The 17,076-nt window shown below is 40.2% G+C and overlaps 1 protein-coding gene across 1 annotated transcript in view; it reads left to right on the forward strand.

Annotated features, from left to right (window-relative positions):
- Positions 1 to 17,076, forward strand: part of HSPBAP1 (HSPB1 associated protein 1) — a 33,416-nt gene that overhangs the window by 8,585 nt on the left and 7,755 nt on the right. The window contains exons 2-5 of the mRNA XM_052676293.1: positions 1,819 to 2,004; positions 8,271 to 8,455; positions 11,864 to 12,000; positions 15,082 to 15,253. Of these exons, the coding sequence (XP_052532253.1) occupies positions 1,819 to 2,004; positions 8,271 to 8,455; positions 11,864 to 12,000; positions 15,082 to 15,253 (680 nt within the window). The remainder of the gene's footprint in view (positions 1 to 1,818; positions 2,005 to 8,270; positions 8,456 to 11,863; positions 12,001 to 15,081; positions 15,254 to 17,076) is intronic.

Consider the following 17,076-nt stretch of genomic DNA (forward strand, 5'->3'; position numbering starts at 1 on the left):
CCTCCAGCTAACATTCAGTATAGGAGAGACCATTTAGTCTAGTTGCATTATGGGTTTCTTTTCTGTTTGGTGCTGATACAAACTGTCCCACTGTATATTCACTGTGGTTAAAACCACATCTTCCAAAAGCACAGTATGTCTGTGGCAATCACATTGGAAGGAAGCCACACAGAATGAACAGTTGGCTTCAGTCACTCCCAGTTTCTCCCAGTAAAATTTCTGCTTTTACAGAGCACATCCCGACACTGACAGAAATTACAGAATCAACACAAAATTTTGCTCTACGAAATTCTCCAAAGCAAAGCGTTTCCGTGGATTTGTGCCCACATGTAGAAAGGACAGACATGCAGTGATAAACTTTGCCTAACCAGGAGCGATTTCGTTTTAACAAGTTGGAAAAGCTGAAGGATACACAAGGCCAGACAGCTCACACACCGTGAACCCCACCTGTGTACAGCATTATGATTGCACCGCCTGAGGATGGAAGAGGCTGTACAAATCCCCATGTCAGCATTCAGATCTGTACTGAGCCTCACTTTTAGCCTTTGAGCAACATCACTGTGAAGAAGCATGCCAAGTTTGCCCTCTTCCCATGCCTGGCCCCAGCTCTCTGTGGCCATACCAGCACATGCACTTTAGCTGTCTCTGGAAACACTTCCACCAAGACACAATATCCTGAATAATTTTCCCTAGTGCCCCTTGTTCCCAGTGGGTCTTCTCCTGCTGGAAAAGACTGCTGGGTTGCCCAGGTAAGACTGACACACAAAGGGCAGAAATAGCACCAGGTGGCAACGTAGATTTACTTGTTCTGTATTTGTTTAACCCATTGCACATGCCAGACCATAATTTGGCCCCTCAATACAGTGAGCAAATTGGTTTGTTTTATGCAAGTCATGGGGAACCGGGTGTATTTAATCAGGATGTTAAATATTAGACATTATATGGGTACAAATTCTGGGTGAGTTAACTTTAATAGAGGTTAAAATATGAATAAATTTTTTTTTTATGATCCAGATTTGTAGTCCACTGCTTCAGTTCTATGGAGCTGCAACATTATTTTTATTTTTAAAAAGGTTTTCCTTCTCAATATGTCCCTAAAGGAAAGTTGTTCTGAAAGTGCTGAGTTTATTCAAGGTTGCTCGCATTTCAGCCTGACAGTTTCAGTGGGGCATATAAATCTCTGAACAACAAAGGACTAAATTGAAATCTCAAATTAACATGCTTCCTGGATTGGCACAATTTTCTTTTTCTAAAATTGCACAGATGAAAAGAAATTTTAAAACACTTCAGAAATACCTGCTGCTTTTTGTTGCACTGCAATTTCTTTAAATTAAATGCATAGGAACCTAGCTTGCTACCTCTGACAATGCTCTACATTTCTTGGAAAGAATTCTGGACATAAAGATTGTTACTCATAAAATTTATGTTCTCTAAACTCTGGACATTATTCATAAGTTTGTTTTTTATCGGAAGCCTAATTGTAAACCATTTGATTGCAGTGCTTTACTGCCCAGATAGAAGTGGAAATTGTAAGCATATGCCTATTCTGTTATTTATTTATTTTACATTTTGAGTGCCAGTACACTGCTTTAAATTGAAATATAGTGTAGGAATATTCTTCCAGTGTTTGCACTAGAAATGTTACATAGATGTCTTTGCAAATGCAATAAGTGAAAAAATCAACTATAAAAGATTAAGTATTCGTTCTTAACAATTCTCATGCTGTGGGAGATAATGGGTAACACATCATGTATCATAAATCATTTATCTACAGCTGTGGTTGTGATTGGTTGTATTATTTTTTTTTCCCTTACAAAGGTGAAGATGTCAAACCATTTACTCCTGAGAAAGCCAAGGAAATTGTGATGTCACTGCAGCAACCTGCAGTCTTCTGTAACATGGTTGGTGACTGGCCAGCCCTGCACTGGGATGTGAAACACCTTTCTGCGATGCTGGGTGGAAAAACAATACAGTTCAGGATAGGACTGAAGACAATGGATTTAGGTGAGACTTAAACATTTTCTTTTTTTCAAATTCTCTGCCTCTCTGTTATCACTGTTCACTTTCTAATGTATTACTTTTCATCATAGTTTTTGATTTTTAGTCAGTAAATTTGGCCAACACTGAACTTTCCTTTCTTGTGTGCTTATTTGTAGTGGGAAATGTGGTAGATAACACTAACATACAGGAATCAAAAGTCTCAGTTTCTTTTCCTTGCTGTGTAGAATGTGTTTGGTCTTGTTCTTTTAAAGGTGATTTAGATGTTCAGATGGACTGAATTTCTACATACACAAACTTTGTGCGTTAAAAAATTAGATGACTAAACAGGCTATCTTTTTTTCCACCCATAAAATGTAGATATAATACCTTCCTACTAAAGGCTTGATAAGACTCTGATAGCTTTTGGTGCTTTTAAAATCCTGTGATGAAAAATGTTATAGAAGTACAAATAAAGTCATCTGATGCCAGTATAACAACTTCAGCTCTAAACCCTCATAGAATCATAGAATCACAAGGTTAAGATTCACTCAGAGATATATAAGCATGCCAGAGCAGAAAGGCCAGTTTTACAGTTGATTTTAAATACTACAACTACTGTCTTTGTAGCTCTACAATACTAGTCATGAAGTATCCATGCACAGAAGGAGTTTCAGGCCAGTCTGGGAAGATACAAAATCCGAAATGGCAATCAGATAGCCACTTCAGAAGTTATTCAGTGCTTATTTTAGACTCTTTATATCCTTAGCCCTCCCATCCACAGGCCAAAATACAATTTGTCCCCTGCTTTCTCCCTTTCCCATGAAATATATTCTCTTTCTTCGATCTCTTTAGTATTTTTTTCCTAGGCCAATAACCCCCAGGTTTTAAAAAATGTTCAGTGTAAGTCAAGTTTTTTCTACACCTCTTCTAGCTATTATCTATCTCTTCTAACCTTCCTCAGTTGGACCACCACTTTCCTGGAGCACAGGGACTGCATAGAGACTCCAGAAGAGGCTCTGCCACTCCTATGGAAGTGGTTGGATTACATCGTATTATATTACAACACCATGAAATTTCCTTTCTTCACATCATGATGGTAATAATATTTCATGTTCAATTTTTGCAAGAGAAGTGATGAAACAGAAAGAAGTGTTAGAGGAGAAATGCTTAGCATTTTAGGATTTCAAAGCATATTACCAGCTTGGATTCATGATCCCTGTATCATCCCTTGGGGAAGCAAGTGTTATTTATCCACATTCTATAGACACGAGAGCTGAGTTGTAGAATTAATATGTTGGTACAAGTCTCCATCAGTGTGACTTGACTTCAGAGAGGTATCAACCAGTTCTTGCACAAAACATTAGAGGCACTCACCAGTTTCCAGCAGCGAAGAAAGTAAACGTCGCATATATGTGACATTTTCCTTGACACCTTGTTAATGTACCTGAGTTCCAATGTGCGGAACGAGCACGGGTACAAGGATAGTTTAGGTCCTAGTCTGCATTTATCAGTGGGCATTTTTGAGTGACAGATGAGTGTTCCAACTAGGAAAGCTTCTGATGAGATTCACAGAGTTGTGGGTAAGTGACGGACTGTTGGTACCAACTAAGTGGCTAAAACTCATCACTTGAGAATAACATAGCCACTAAGGATGTGGCTTACACTTGAAGTTGTACCTTGGAACTGCATCTGTCTGTATTTTACATTTTCCTAAAGGCATTGATTCCTAGTCAGCAATCAATTTGTCTCCAGGAACCTCCATTATTTGCTAATGTGAGCTAAAGTGTCTTCAGGAAGATGGGTAAGGCTGTCAGGAATTGTACTATAACTGAATGCACCTTGTGTTGCTATAAAAGATTTGCACTGTAAGGTTGTATTAGTGAAGCCGTTAGCCAAACCATCTCAGAGTCTGAAATAATGTAATGCATTTCATGTCATTTGGAAAATACTTGATCTCACTCTTGTGTAACAGTTTTTCAGTGAGGGCCTTTCTTCCTTATATTTGCTCACTCCAACTTTTGCAGATGAAACAGAGGCAGTGGTGTGGTTAGGAAAAGCGACAGCAGAGTACAACTCAGTTACATTGAATATTATGTTGAATGTACTCTGAGTATCCCTTCTATGTTAACACTAAATTAATTGACCTTAGACTAGAATAAACTCAAGATTAGTTGGCACCACACCTGGCACTCAATTGGAAACACACAGAAGCAAACTGTTTTCTTCTATGTGAATGCATTTTCGTGTCACTAAAATGACTGCTTCAGAGTTTCTGAGATTATTAGGTTCATCTGGAAAATCCTAAATAATTTGAAACTTCTTCCTATGACAATTTCTCATCTTTCTTTGGTAACACATCTGCAACTTGTTGGGGGAATCCTGAACTGAAGGTTCCTAAGTATAACAAAGTGAGAAGTGAAAACACTGCAACTCAGCAAGAGCTGCTTGGATTCTGGTATTTGCTTTTCTTGCTGATTTGGAACTTCTTCAGGCACACAGAAGAAGGCGTATTTGGCAGGTGAAACATGGAAAACATGGGAGCTAGCAGTATGTGTGAATTGTCTGCTTGAATTATTTATACACACCTAAGTGTAGGTGTTTGATAGATTCTGTCTGATTACACAAGTTAAACAGAATGTGCCTGTTAGAGGAAAAAAAAATGTAATCAGAGGATTAAAAATTGACAGAGATAAGATACCTCCAAAGAGAATACCAGCATCCATTTCAAGAGCAAAAAAGGTGCAATTAATAAAAAAATCTGTACCTATTTAATTGCAGCCAGGCTAAAATATTTATTTTTCTGAGTCAGGCTAACTGGGTGAGCAGCAGCTATCGAAGTTGAGTTTCTGGCAGAGAAAACGCAGCAGTATAGCATGAGCAGTATAGCTCATGTATCTGATGGCCACCCAGAAAATACCAACATCTACAAAGGAAGAAGAAAAGCTTCCTCAAAATGGGCTTTTTTTTTTTCCTACAGACTTCTAATTTTGACCATTTATCTGGTTGCTTATTGAAATGAATAAATGAAGCATTTACTATGAAGAAGCTGGAGAGAGCAAGAGACTGATCAGCTGTGAGTCATGAGATCTGTGGAGGAAGTTTTTTCTTAGAGATGTTGTGGAGCTGTCAGATACACAGCTGGATAGAAAAGGGCTGCAACTTAGACAACCTGCGCAAGGAGATTCGCCACCAAAGACAGTAGAAGAATTCAGACCTGAGAGTGGCTACAGATTCCACTGCTGAATAGAAAGCTGTGAGGATAATACAAATACCGTAGGCTGAATAAATACCATGTGAAGCTGGGGTTAGATGTGGATGGACAGTCTTTTGGTTTATGAGTGTGCCTGTGCTTCGTCATAATGTTAAATTGTTGTTCTTGGCTTGGATTATTCAATTAAATAATTTTAATTCTGCAGCAGCTGTGAATAGATATTTAGTTCTCTTTTAAGCTTAAAGAAACAGAGGAGACATTCCACTTTCATTTTTACTAGAGCTTTAGGATATTTTCTAAGGCTATTACCTTTTCTCATACATTTTCCTTGATGTACTCTGCAAATAGTATTTCTGAGTAGAAAACAACTTGACATCTGTCAGGACTAGACCTTAACTCAGGAGGAGCTGCTGTTCCTTCCCTCCTTCAAGCCTATAGATATTGTAGTCACAGAATCACAGGATGGTTTCTATTGGAAGGAACCATAAAAACTACCTCATTCCAACCCCACACGTTCCAGTGCCTCGCCACCCTCATAGTGAAGAATTTCTTCTTTATATCTAATCCAAATCTACCTTCTTTCACTTTAAAGCCTTGTCCTTTCCCTCTCCAGCTTTCTTATAGACCTCTTTTTATATACTGGAAGGCCACAATGCGTTCTCCCCAAGAGCCCCGACTCCCTAAGCCTGTCTTCATAGGAGAGGCGCTCCAAACCTCTTATCATCCTTGCAGCACTCCTCTGGACCTGCTCCAATAGCTCTGTATCCTTCTTGTGCTGGGAGCCCCAGGCCTGAACACAGCCCTCCTGATGGGATCTTTCGAAGGCAGACTAGAGGGCGAATATTTATTTTTCCATAAGCACCCACACCTCAGAATTGAACTAGCTATAAATTAAATGAAGAATGTTGCCTTGAAAAGACTGTATCCTGGAAGGTGGTATTGCCATTCACAGTTGGATTTTTTGAAATAAAGCTCAGAGTGAAATACATTGGAAGCTAGAAAGAGCATATTTCTTTTAAAATACTTGCTCCTGAGTTATCTAGGAAAATAGGCAGTGTCTTGAGCACTCTTTGTTCTCATCAAAATAATACAGATATTGAGCCACCTTCAATAGTGCGTGTATCTTTTATCTAATTTTTCCATCAGAACATCTTTTAGTGAAATGATGTGCATTGCATTAATGACTCGATATCAGGAGACAGCATTGAACTGCAACATGGAGACAGAATCAGATACAGGGTTTTGTGGTTACTGCAGGCGATTTGTGTGCCTTGCATGCAGTTCCTGGGTTAGGGAGCCCTTATACTGCAGAGACCCGGGTGACGTAATGCTGAATAGTGAGGCTTATCTGGCATGTTTTAGTTAATGAATTTGATAGCAAGGGGAAGGAAAACTGCTACCTAGGCTACTACAATGGAAAATGACAGAATGATGGTGATAAGGGTTTGCAAAAGCTGTTTTCCCACCCAAAAGGAATAAGAACAAATGTATGAGACTGCATGGGAATGGCTGTGATAACAAAATGAGAGCAGTAAAGAACTAAGAGCTGCTGCTGCTGCATGACAGTGAAAGGATCCCATTTTTGAACAGCTCTATGCCAGTTACACAAGGTTAAACTGCAGCTCTGTCATTGTCATTCACATAGACTGCAGTAATTTTTATCCTCCATAGTGGTTATAGTACAGTAATTTTGGAGCTTTTTAAAATGTTGGATAAGTCTCTTTGAAGCTGGCACAATTAGCAGCTGTGGGAAATGAAGATCTCAGATAACCAGAAGGAAAGCCTGCTGTGATGGAGGTTATCTTGTAGGTCTTCCAAGTGACCTGACCATGAGCTGGAAGGCTGTATCAGGCAGCGTGACCAAAGCACAATGGAGCAAAATACTGCCAGTAATGCTGTTCTTTTGTCTGGCAAGGAACACCACATGGCCATTTCTTCTTTTCCCCTATATTCAAGCACTAGTGAGGCCGCACCTCGAGTACTGTGTCCAGTTTTGGGCCCCTCACTGCAGGAAAGATATTGAGGCCCTGGAACGTGTTCAAAGGAGGGCAGCAAAGCTGGTGAGGGGTCTGGAACACAGGCCATATGAGGAGAGGCTGAAGGAGCTGGGAATGTTCAGCCTGGAGAAGAGGAGCTCAGGGGAGACCTCATTGCTCTCTATAACTTCCTGAAGGGAGGTTGTGGTGAGCTGGGGGTCGGCCTCTTCTCTCGTGTCATTAGTGATAGGACCAGGGGGAATGGCTTCAAGCTACGGCAGGGGAGATTCAGGCTGGACATGAGGAAGTATTACTTTTCAGAAAGGGTGGTCAGGCACTGGAATGGACTGCCCAGGGAGGTGGTGGAGTCACCGACCCTGGGGGTGTTCAAGGAAAGGCTGGATGTTGTGTTGAGGGACATGGTTTAGTAGGAGCTATTGGGATTAGGTGAACGGTTGGACTGGGTGATCTTTTAGGTCTTTTCCAACCTTGGTGATTCTATGATTCTATGATTCTGTTCCAAATGAAAAATAGATACACACAGCATTTTAAACGGATCACTGACATGTGTGTGTCTCCATACTTTGCTTCCTGTGCATTGATGTGTTTAGTCATGCTTTACCTGGGAAAGGTAAAAATGAACAAGTCCAGCTACAAAAATCCGTGGAGACAAAAGAAGGGATACAGTATGCACTGCAATCTGCACTTGTGTATGCATTTACAGCTCACATTTGAGAACAGAGACCATATAAAGGATGGAGTCTAAGATGTTTAGGAGTTGTGGATGTATTATTGAGTTCCTGTGCTTAATGGTGCCTTGCACATGAGCAGCAGTAACTATTGGCGTGCTTTTACCTCACAGCAAGTTCAAGATAACAGTTTAAGTGAACCTCTCTGGTTCACTTAAACCTTAATGAAAAACCAATAATCTCAGAACTAATTATAAGTTAGATGATGAGAACCGTTTTATTGACCAGAGTCAAGCTACCTATTCCTGCTTTGTATTTCATGTTACATTTACCCAGAGCCAACAGAAAAACTACTTATTATTTTGACTAGTTTTGCATTCATTACAATGTTTGGTTTTTCTTTTGTCATTCTAGTACCCCAATTTGAAACCAGCTGTAGCTATGTGAAGGCTACTCTTGAAGAGTTTTTGGCTTGGAGTAGTGGACAGCCTTCTTGTCTCTCTGGACCATTCAGTTGTTTCAAGCACTCCAAATATTGGGCTTACGCTGACTACAAATACATTGCTAGGATGTTTGAAGACAAGGAGGAAGTTTTCCAGGTAAAGCATTCATATTAGCTCCTACTACCTTTTATCACTGCAAATTATCTAGCATAGCTTCTGAAATTTCTGCTGCAATTCCCTCTGACTATTTAAATAGTAAAGCTATTGGCTTTCAGGCTTGTACCACGAGGCTGCCAGCCAAAATTCTGTGTCTCCCTGTAAGCTTGAGACCAATACCAGATCTAACAAAACCAGCTGTTGGATTGGCACCATTCCTCATTTAGCCCTCCACAGTTCTGTGACTGGAGGGAGGACTTCCAGAGCAGGCTCAGAGAGCACTGAGTCATATGCGTGGGTGATGCCTTGATAGTTGGACTAGATGATCTTAGATCTTCCAACCTTAATAATTCTATGATAACTTATACTTGCTTCCAAATGCAGGTATTAGGACACCTTGCTGGTGTATTTTCTTCCACTTTTTCAGTGGCTATCTGCTATTTCAATGTATTGGCTCATCTACATTCTCTCTACTACTGCTTACAAGAGGGCAAAATTAAGGATAGCTATACAAATGATGTATTTTATCAAAAGATATGCAGAAAGAATAGTAATTGAAGCCTTATTCATTCCTACACTTTCAGTCATGAAGATGGAATCATAATTTTCAGCAAATATTGTATCATTGGGATGGTGGGGACTGCAAATTGATAAGCTCTTTCAATTAATTATTTCCTCAGAAAGCATTTCCCATGCTTCTTATTTGTACTTTATTCTTTTATACCAGCAAAACGGGTACTTCTCAGTGCTTAATCTTTTTTTTCACACTGTCTCATTTCCCTTTATTATGTGGTTGGACCACAATGTTTTGGGGGAGCACCTTGCCTTTTTCCTACTTTTCCTGAATCATGAGCAACACATAACTGATACCAGATCTTATTCTCCAAGATTATTTTGAAGCTTCAGGGATGTTTCAGGATTCTCCAAATTTGAGTCTCAAATTTGTCTGTGGTTCTTCCTTGCCCTTCACTTTCTGCCTGGATAGACAGCATTTTGCTGTGTTTTATGGCACAAAGCTCTGAGGATACCTGCATCTCAGAAGACCTGGACAGCCTGCTGCTTCATTTGGTCAATAAACCCACACTAGAAGGAAACAACTCTTTCCTCCTTCCTTCTTCCCCTTAAAGTACAAAATCAAGTCTCCAAGAATTGCATTTCTGTGTAGGTATCACACCACAGCCTCATCACCTGACCTATAGCAAGCAACAGATTGCACTGTTCTTTTAGAATTAACAGATGTAATGGTTATGCCACGATTTTTTTTAAAAGCAGAATCTGGTAAGGAAAAAAAAAAAATCAATGGTGTTAGGCAAGCAAATATGGTGTGTGTCATCTGCCAATTTCCTAGGCATGGGAGTGAAATACATCAGTCAGTTCCAGACTCATGGATTTTGAAACACCGCTACACAATTTATACCAGCCAGAAGAAGTCTTTGTAGAAATTCTCTTCCACTCTTGTGTGAATTTGATGATAACCCCTTTCTTCATTTTAGATTTTATTTAGATTTACGTAAGGTGACTTGAAGGGGAAAAGAAGGCCAAATGTGCTGTTATTTATAGTGATTAATAGGGCCATTTAGAAGTTGTTTGAAATTTAGATTGCGCTGTTTATCATTTACAGTTGTGTGGGCTAAGGTAATGATTCCATTATTCTAATCTATGAGCAGTATCTAGCATCTTACGTTTTTTGTTCAGTTGATATTTCATTACAGAGTTTGAGATATAAATCAGAAGCGAGATACATGCACGAAGCTTAAATAGAAATGAGACCTTTTAAAGTGACATACGGGCACAGATTAACTTCATTATAAGCAGCAAATGAAATAAATATAATTCACAAGTAATGTGCCATCTGTTACGGTTGGAACACCTTTTAGCACATTTCTTCTGGCTGTGGCTTTTTATTGTAGGAAAGGAGCCTACTGTGACGAGATTTCAGAAATCCTACCAGTTCCTTTTCAGCTCGTTGGTTAAAAACTATTTTACCCATAATGGCTTCAACTGTTTACTACAGCTGAGGCGTTTTCAGAAAGTTCTTTTAAGTCAAATATTGATTACGTGCGCTTTCTTTCCACTTAAATTGTAACAAAATACAAAAGCTATTTAGGTGTGAGATTAAAGTGTAGAGACGGTATTACGCTTAACTTTATCACTGAAATACTTGTATTGGATTTTAAATTTTATGGCTGCTGAAATCTATAGGAGCAACTTTTTCTGTTTGATTTTTTGCCGCTTTTGACAAATGTTTATGTTAGACTTCTGCTTTTTTTTTTCCAAACGCTGTCTTTTAAATCAATAGCTCTCAAATTCAAGATCTTGAGCAACACCTAATTTCTGGGAAGGCTATCACTCGTTTTCCTAATACGGAGTCACAGTGAAGTTACCATTATAGTCATGTCTAGCTGTAGATTTCCTCACCCATAGATCTTAATGAAGGATGGTCACCCACCTGTCTGCAATCACCTGGCCTACATACTTAAATTAGGAGGCCGGACTCCTATTTTCTGTTTAGAGACAGAGGGAAAAGAGTGGCTTCTCCAAGCAGTGACAGAGTGTGCTTTGACAGGAGCAAGAACCAAACTTGAAGTGGGTTCCTAAAATTAGGTGGGATGAGTGATCCTGAATGTGCTTTTCTGAAACAGAACAAGTATCACTACCTTCCTTTTCAAGATGGAAAACCTGAAGCTCAGAGATGAAGTGATTTGCCTGAGACCAGGAAGCCCAGAAGTAAATCTAATTTACATTCACCACCTCCACAGCTACAAAGGCAAAAGAAGAATGCATCTATTAAATGCTAAAGAACTTAAAAATAGTTTGCCACTGGGGCGCTGATAGGATAAAGTCTGTGTTTCCAAAATGTATGGAGAAAGCTGATGCAGGAGCAGAGAGGCAGAGAACTGGTGTGCTGTCTGGATTATGAAGTTGTACAGGAAAAGGGATGGAGGTTTTTCCTTCCTTTCTTCCTATTTCCAAGTGCCATATACAAGGATTTTTCAAACAGCAGTTCTGAGCCTAGGTGGATGGTTAATGCAGAGAATAGGAAAAGAAACGTGTTTGAAAATAAGGTAGAGAAACCATGTGTGGCCACAGAGTAGGTAGGCAGTCCTGTAGAACAAACAGGTAACTCAAGTTATGAAAGGCTGGGATGAGAAATGGAGACAAAGATTTGGGAAGCTGCACGGGGGGGAAAAAAGAAAAAAAAAAGAACATCAGTGGACATGTCCTGGAGAGGAGGATTTTGGAGGAAGGGGCACAGGCTGTGCGTGCTGGAACCCCTACTGAGGAGCAACAACTGAAGCAGTCAGAGGGGAACTGAGAGGTGGAGGGAGAGCACAGGAGACTGAGAGAACTGAGCAGAGGATGTGGATCTGTGTAAAGCTTACATAACTATCCTTTTCATTGCTGCAGGATGTAAGGTGGTCTGACTTTGGTTTTCCTGGAAGAAGTGGAAAAGAGAGCACGCTGTGGGTTGGTTCAGAAGGAGCAAATACTCCCTGCCACTTGGACTCGTATGGCTGCAATTTAGTGCTGCAGATACAAGGAAGGTAACAAATAGATGCACGTAGAGCAAATACCAGAAGTAAAGAAAGATTATGCTATGAAGCTAACTTTTTATTCTAGTATTAATTTTAGAATCTGATCATTTTAATTTTCTGAGCTCTGAGTAACTGAAAAGCATCAGAACTGTTTTGTAGAAAATGGCAGAACTTAGGGGTTTGGAGTTTGACTGGGGTGTGAAGGGAAGATATATTTTCTTCAGTTAGATGAAATTCCATCCCAGTCTGTATGTTACCCAATACTGAACATTTTAATCTTGCTAGTAGTTATGAATTCAGGAAGCTGGAATCAGGAGATAAAGAGTTAAAAAGTCCAGAAACAAAATGGAAATAAACTGCTTTAGACTTTACAACATTTCTCTGTGCAAGAGCTTCTAACAGGCTGCTACAGTTAATTTGAAGGGGGAACAGCAGGATGGGAGCAGCAAGCAGTAAGCAAAGTTAAAAGGGACATTTAAGACTCCAAACTCATTATGGGGACATGTGGCTTTGTTTCTATTTCTTTCTGCCTGTTTGCCCACTGTCTTTTTTATTCAGTGTTTTTTCTGCTGTCCTTGCATATTTGTCCTCAAGTCTTTTTTTCAATCTATTATTATTGGAGTAATTCTATAGTAACAAAGTCGCATGCATTTTTTTTAGATGTGATTTAGTTTATAGTGGAAGGAAAAAATTGCCAGTGGAAATTTAATGTGATTAATTGCCCTGACATGTTTTATAAAACAATTAAGTCACAGCTGCCATGTGATTAAGGTGCAGGACCAGCAGGCAGGCATCCTGCCTTCTTTTCTGGGCGCTGGCACTGACTGGCATTAAGGCCTGAGGCAAATGAATGTGTCATCGTCTTATCTGTAAGCAGAGTAATTCTCTTTAGCTCTCAAACCAGCTTTCACTCATGCCTGTTAAGAACCCTCAGGTCCTTGGTTGAATGTACAGCAGAGACACTCTGGAAGCCCCTCGGCACTGCTCTTATTGCTGCAGCCAGTCCCCAGGACTGCTTATGGCATCAGCCAGTGTTATGCGTTGAAGTCCAGACACTGAGATGTATATGGGAGCCAGAATTCTCAATTAAAACAGTGATATTTACATGCCAAAATACATCCTAAGGATCAACATAAATACTGGGTGTGCTATAGCAATCTAGACCCAGTACCTGCCCTGCCCTTTGATCTCTACCTTCAGGTGATGAACTCCAGCCAGAGTTCTAGCATCACACTGCAGTTTTGCCTTCCTCACCAGGATGCTCCCACCCCCTCCTTATTCTTTTCAGGGACAGGAGAATCCCTGCAGCATTTGCATGGCCTGAAAAGACAAAGTTGTTTTCCTCTTCATGGCAAAGCCTATAAATAGATGGCAAACTTCAACAAGCGTGTGAATCCCACACTTCTCCAGAGCAGAAAGAATCACTTTTGAGACTCACAAACAAGACAGGATTTGTAACAGAAAATAAGCTTATGCTGAACTTAAATAGATTTGCCTTTGCAAGAAAGCCAGGGACCACTCCTCAGCCCTTTGTTGCTATCTTGAATTTCCTCCTTGCATCCCTTGGGTTTCTTAATTTGTTGCTTCATGATATTGCTTTTTCATGAGCCTGCAGGATTAACCCATGAGCCTCCCAGTCTCCTTCTGCCCCTTTGAAGGATCTAGCAGGGCTCAGGTTTCAGATGAATTAGTGTTTGCACCCAGCAAATCAAGAAATGTCAGCAGCTCATGGCACTCCATTTGTGCCAACCTCTGCAGTTCTGGCTATCGTGCTGTTCCCCTCTCCTTGTGCCATTTGACTGCCTTTCTCCCATTTTCAGACATGGGACTTAGAACTGACAGTTCTAAATATGCAAAGAGCAGAAATGAGCACCATGGAAAGGGACAAAAAGAAAAGATCTAGCCAGCCTTTGAAACAAAGGAGAGCTGTGCACATTGTCCAGATGTGCTGCAAAGTCTTTTTTTTTTTTTTTCCATTGCTTAGTGCAAGCATCACTGTTGCACTGAATTGTCTGGCACTTTTAAACACAGTAAATTTTCCCTTTGTGTATTTCTTTCTGGTTATATCAACCAACTGAGGTACAACCACCTAAAATTCCTTTTGCTAAATAACATGGAGCTGCTAAGACATTTATTTTATAGTACTCATAAAACTGGCACCACCAGTTCTGGCATATCTTTTTTTCTTCTCTGATCTGGTCTATATAAATGACATGGAGATGTCATTCTGGCTCCTGGAGATGAGGAGATCTGTCTCTGCTCTACTTGGCTCTGTGCTGCAGTGTGTTGATCAGCCTCTTTGGGTGCACAGAAGACAAGTGCCAGTGTGAGCAGAACGACCTGTCCTGCTTGACCTGGCCATTTGGTCACGGTAGGGAGGTCTTAACCCCTATCCAACAAAAGCCATGCTTTCAGCATGTGGTACTGATAATACACACGCAAAAAAAACCAGTAAATGGATATTTGAGATGCTGAGACCTATGGCTGTTTCTAGTTTTATTTTTGCCATTGCCACATCTGTGACATAGGGAGCATCAAGGAGAGTTTTACTATGAATGATGGTTTTATGACTGTAGCCAAGTAAGGACTGTACAAGCTGACAAGAAACAGGAGAATACATCCATAGTCCTTTACTGCTGCCATTGTAAACAGCAGTGCTCTCCTTTTACAACAAACATGGCGACAGCAGCTATTCATTCAGTGAATGAAGGTATGTTGTCTCTAATGAAATTATTTTTCCTGATTTGTAAGGCAATATTTAATGCTCTCTGAGCACCTGTAAATGCTGCCTGTTGCTCTTTAGAAGGGAATAAGCAGGAACCAGATGGGAGAGCTTTTTTGTAAATTTTATCCGCCTTTTAAAAATAATTGGTGAGAAGCTGTAAATCTTTTCAGTTGAAAAATTAAAAAGTGAAATACTTCAGAAACACTTTTAGTGGAGAGCCTATAAGCACTGCCTGTGTTCTCGCTGCGTAGGAGATTCACACAACAAGGCAGATTTATGTTTTATTGAAAACCTTGCTACTGCCCTTAGTTCTTTGCTGTAACTGACAGGCACTGAATACATTTCCATCTTCTTTCTGTTTTCAGGAAAAGATGGCACCTCTTCCCACCTGGTGACACCAGCTGCCTTTATCCCACCAGGATCCCTTATGAGGAATCCAGCGTATTCAGCAAAGTCAATGTTGCCAAGCCTGATCTGAAACGCTTTCCTGAGTTTAGGAACACAACAGCCCATGTGGTCACACTCAGTCCAGGACAGGTACCATTCCCATATGGACTTTAATTACTTTAAAAATCCTAGTAAATGATTGAACTGACTAACTAAAGGCTGGGAAATCTCAGATTCCCTCCCGCTCCATTCTGTGCTCAGCTTTGATATGCAGTTCTCTCAGCATGGCAAGTTTCTTTGCTCACAGCAACTTTACAGGGGTTTTTGTGCAAAACCCACAAACATTTGGAGAGTTAGTTCAATAGACCACCCTATTCCATTACAGTTCTTACAATCACCTTAATTTGTTGTAAATTTTTTCTTCAGCGATACTCTAACCCGTCTACTCCGAAATCAATACATTGCATAAAATTTTTCTGATTAATGAGCATGGAGAGCCAGCTAGGGAACTTTTATTTGATAGCTGAGAATAACCTTCACCAGGGAACACTGGCCCAACTTGTTGCTTTAATAGTAGAGCATTATAATGATGATACTTGCATTTAAAGCACACACCATCCAGAGGTTTTATGATGCTTTACAGGGATGTGAGAGTATTGCTAACCCTGTTTTACTGAGAAGGTTCAGTTAAAGTGCCTGACTTTGAGTCACACGCAGTCAGCAGTATGAGAGAAGGACTTGTAATTCCTAATCTCACACTGTAACTATCCTCCTTCATTTAATGAGCATGGTCTGTATTTAGAGTGAATTACCCTTTTCTTTTGTTCAGCAGTACACATCCATGTAAAGCACTCCAGTGCATCCCAAACAACCAAGCTTTTCAAAAGGAATTTTGCAGTCTGCATTGCTCCTAGCATCTTTTCTCTGTACTCCTGCCAGATGTTGTCATCTCTTCTGACTCACCAGCTCAACTCCTTGTGCGAGCATTCCCTCACCCCTAGCTGGCAAACCCAGCTGCCTTCAGCACTTGGAAGAATGGATTTTCACTAATCCAGATAACTTTGACCTGACAAACACTGCTGTGGCAAACAGGATAGCTGTTCCAGTGAGAGGACACTGTCTATTGCCTGGTAACAGTATGTTCTGCTGCTGGTACAGCTGCAAGTGGAAGGAAATCTATGACAAACTCGCACTGTTTGCACTGCAACTTTTAGTCACGCTCCTGAAGCAGAATGATTATTGTTGCCATCTGCACTTTGTTGAAGTAATAGTATTTGATTATTTAAAAGCACAAAGGATGCGTTTTTACTGTTAATAAAACCACCACATCCATTCAGCATTGCCTTATCCATGATCCTCAATGTTATTTCAATATAAAATTTCCTTTAGAATGATCAAGTACGGTAGTGAACCTTTAGTGTGATCTTAATTAGGCTTAAAGGAATCAAAAATAAAACTTGCTAGGAAAGAAGATCTCGAGCCAGCCCAGTAATACAGGTTCTCTGTATTGCCACAAAGGAGGAGATGCTGTTTGGATTTCTGGGGAGCAGTGAGGTATCATTCATTCTGACAGTGCCTTTTGGGTGATGCTGTGACCTCATCCAGCAGCTTATGGCACAGCTGGCTGGGGACTGCTGCTGTTCAGTGGGAAGGATTGACCTAGAAGAACTCCTTTGTTAAGGAGTGAGAGGATCCAAAATAATTGCAATCTTGATACAAGCTTTGCAGTTGGTTTCATGTAAATAAAGTTGCTTTAAAATTTGTGCTTTATTATTCATTGCTTCATTTTGTGGTAGTTTATAGCATCTCCACTCCTTCCCAGACAGTATGCAGAATATTTTGGATTAGATGCTGTAACAACGTAGGCTTGAAAAAAAAAATATAGACAAAGGTGCTCTTAGCTGTGCAGGAGAGTAGCTCCATGTAGGGGGAATGCAGCTTTGAATGCCGAAAACTTCATGTGTCTAACGCCA

This window comes from Tympanuchus pallidicinctus, unplaced genomic scaffold (assembly GCF_026119805.1).
Source record: "Tympanuchus pallidicinctus isolate F22 unplaced genomic scaffold, pur_lepc_1.0 scaffold15, whole genome shotgun sequence".
NCBI classification, from domain to species: domain Eukaryota; kingdom Metazoa; phylum Chordata; class Aves; order Galliformes; family Phasianidae; genus Tympanuchus; species Tympanuchus pallidicinctus.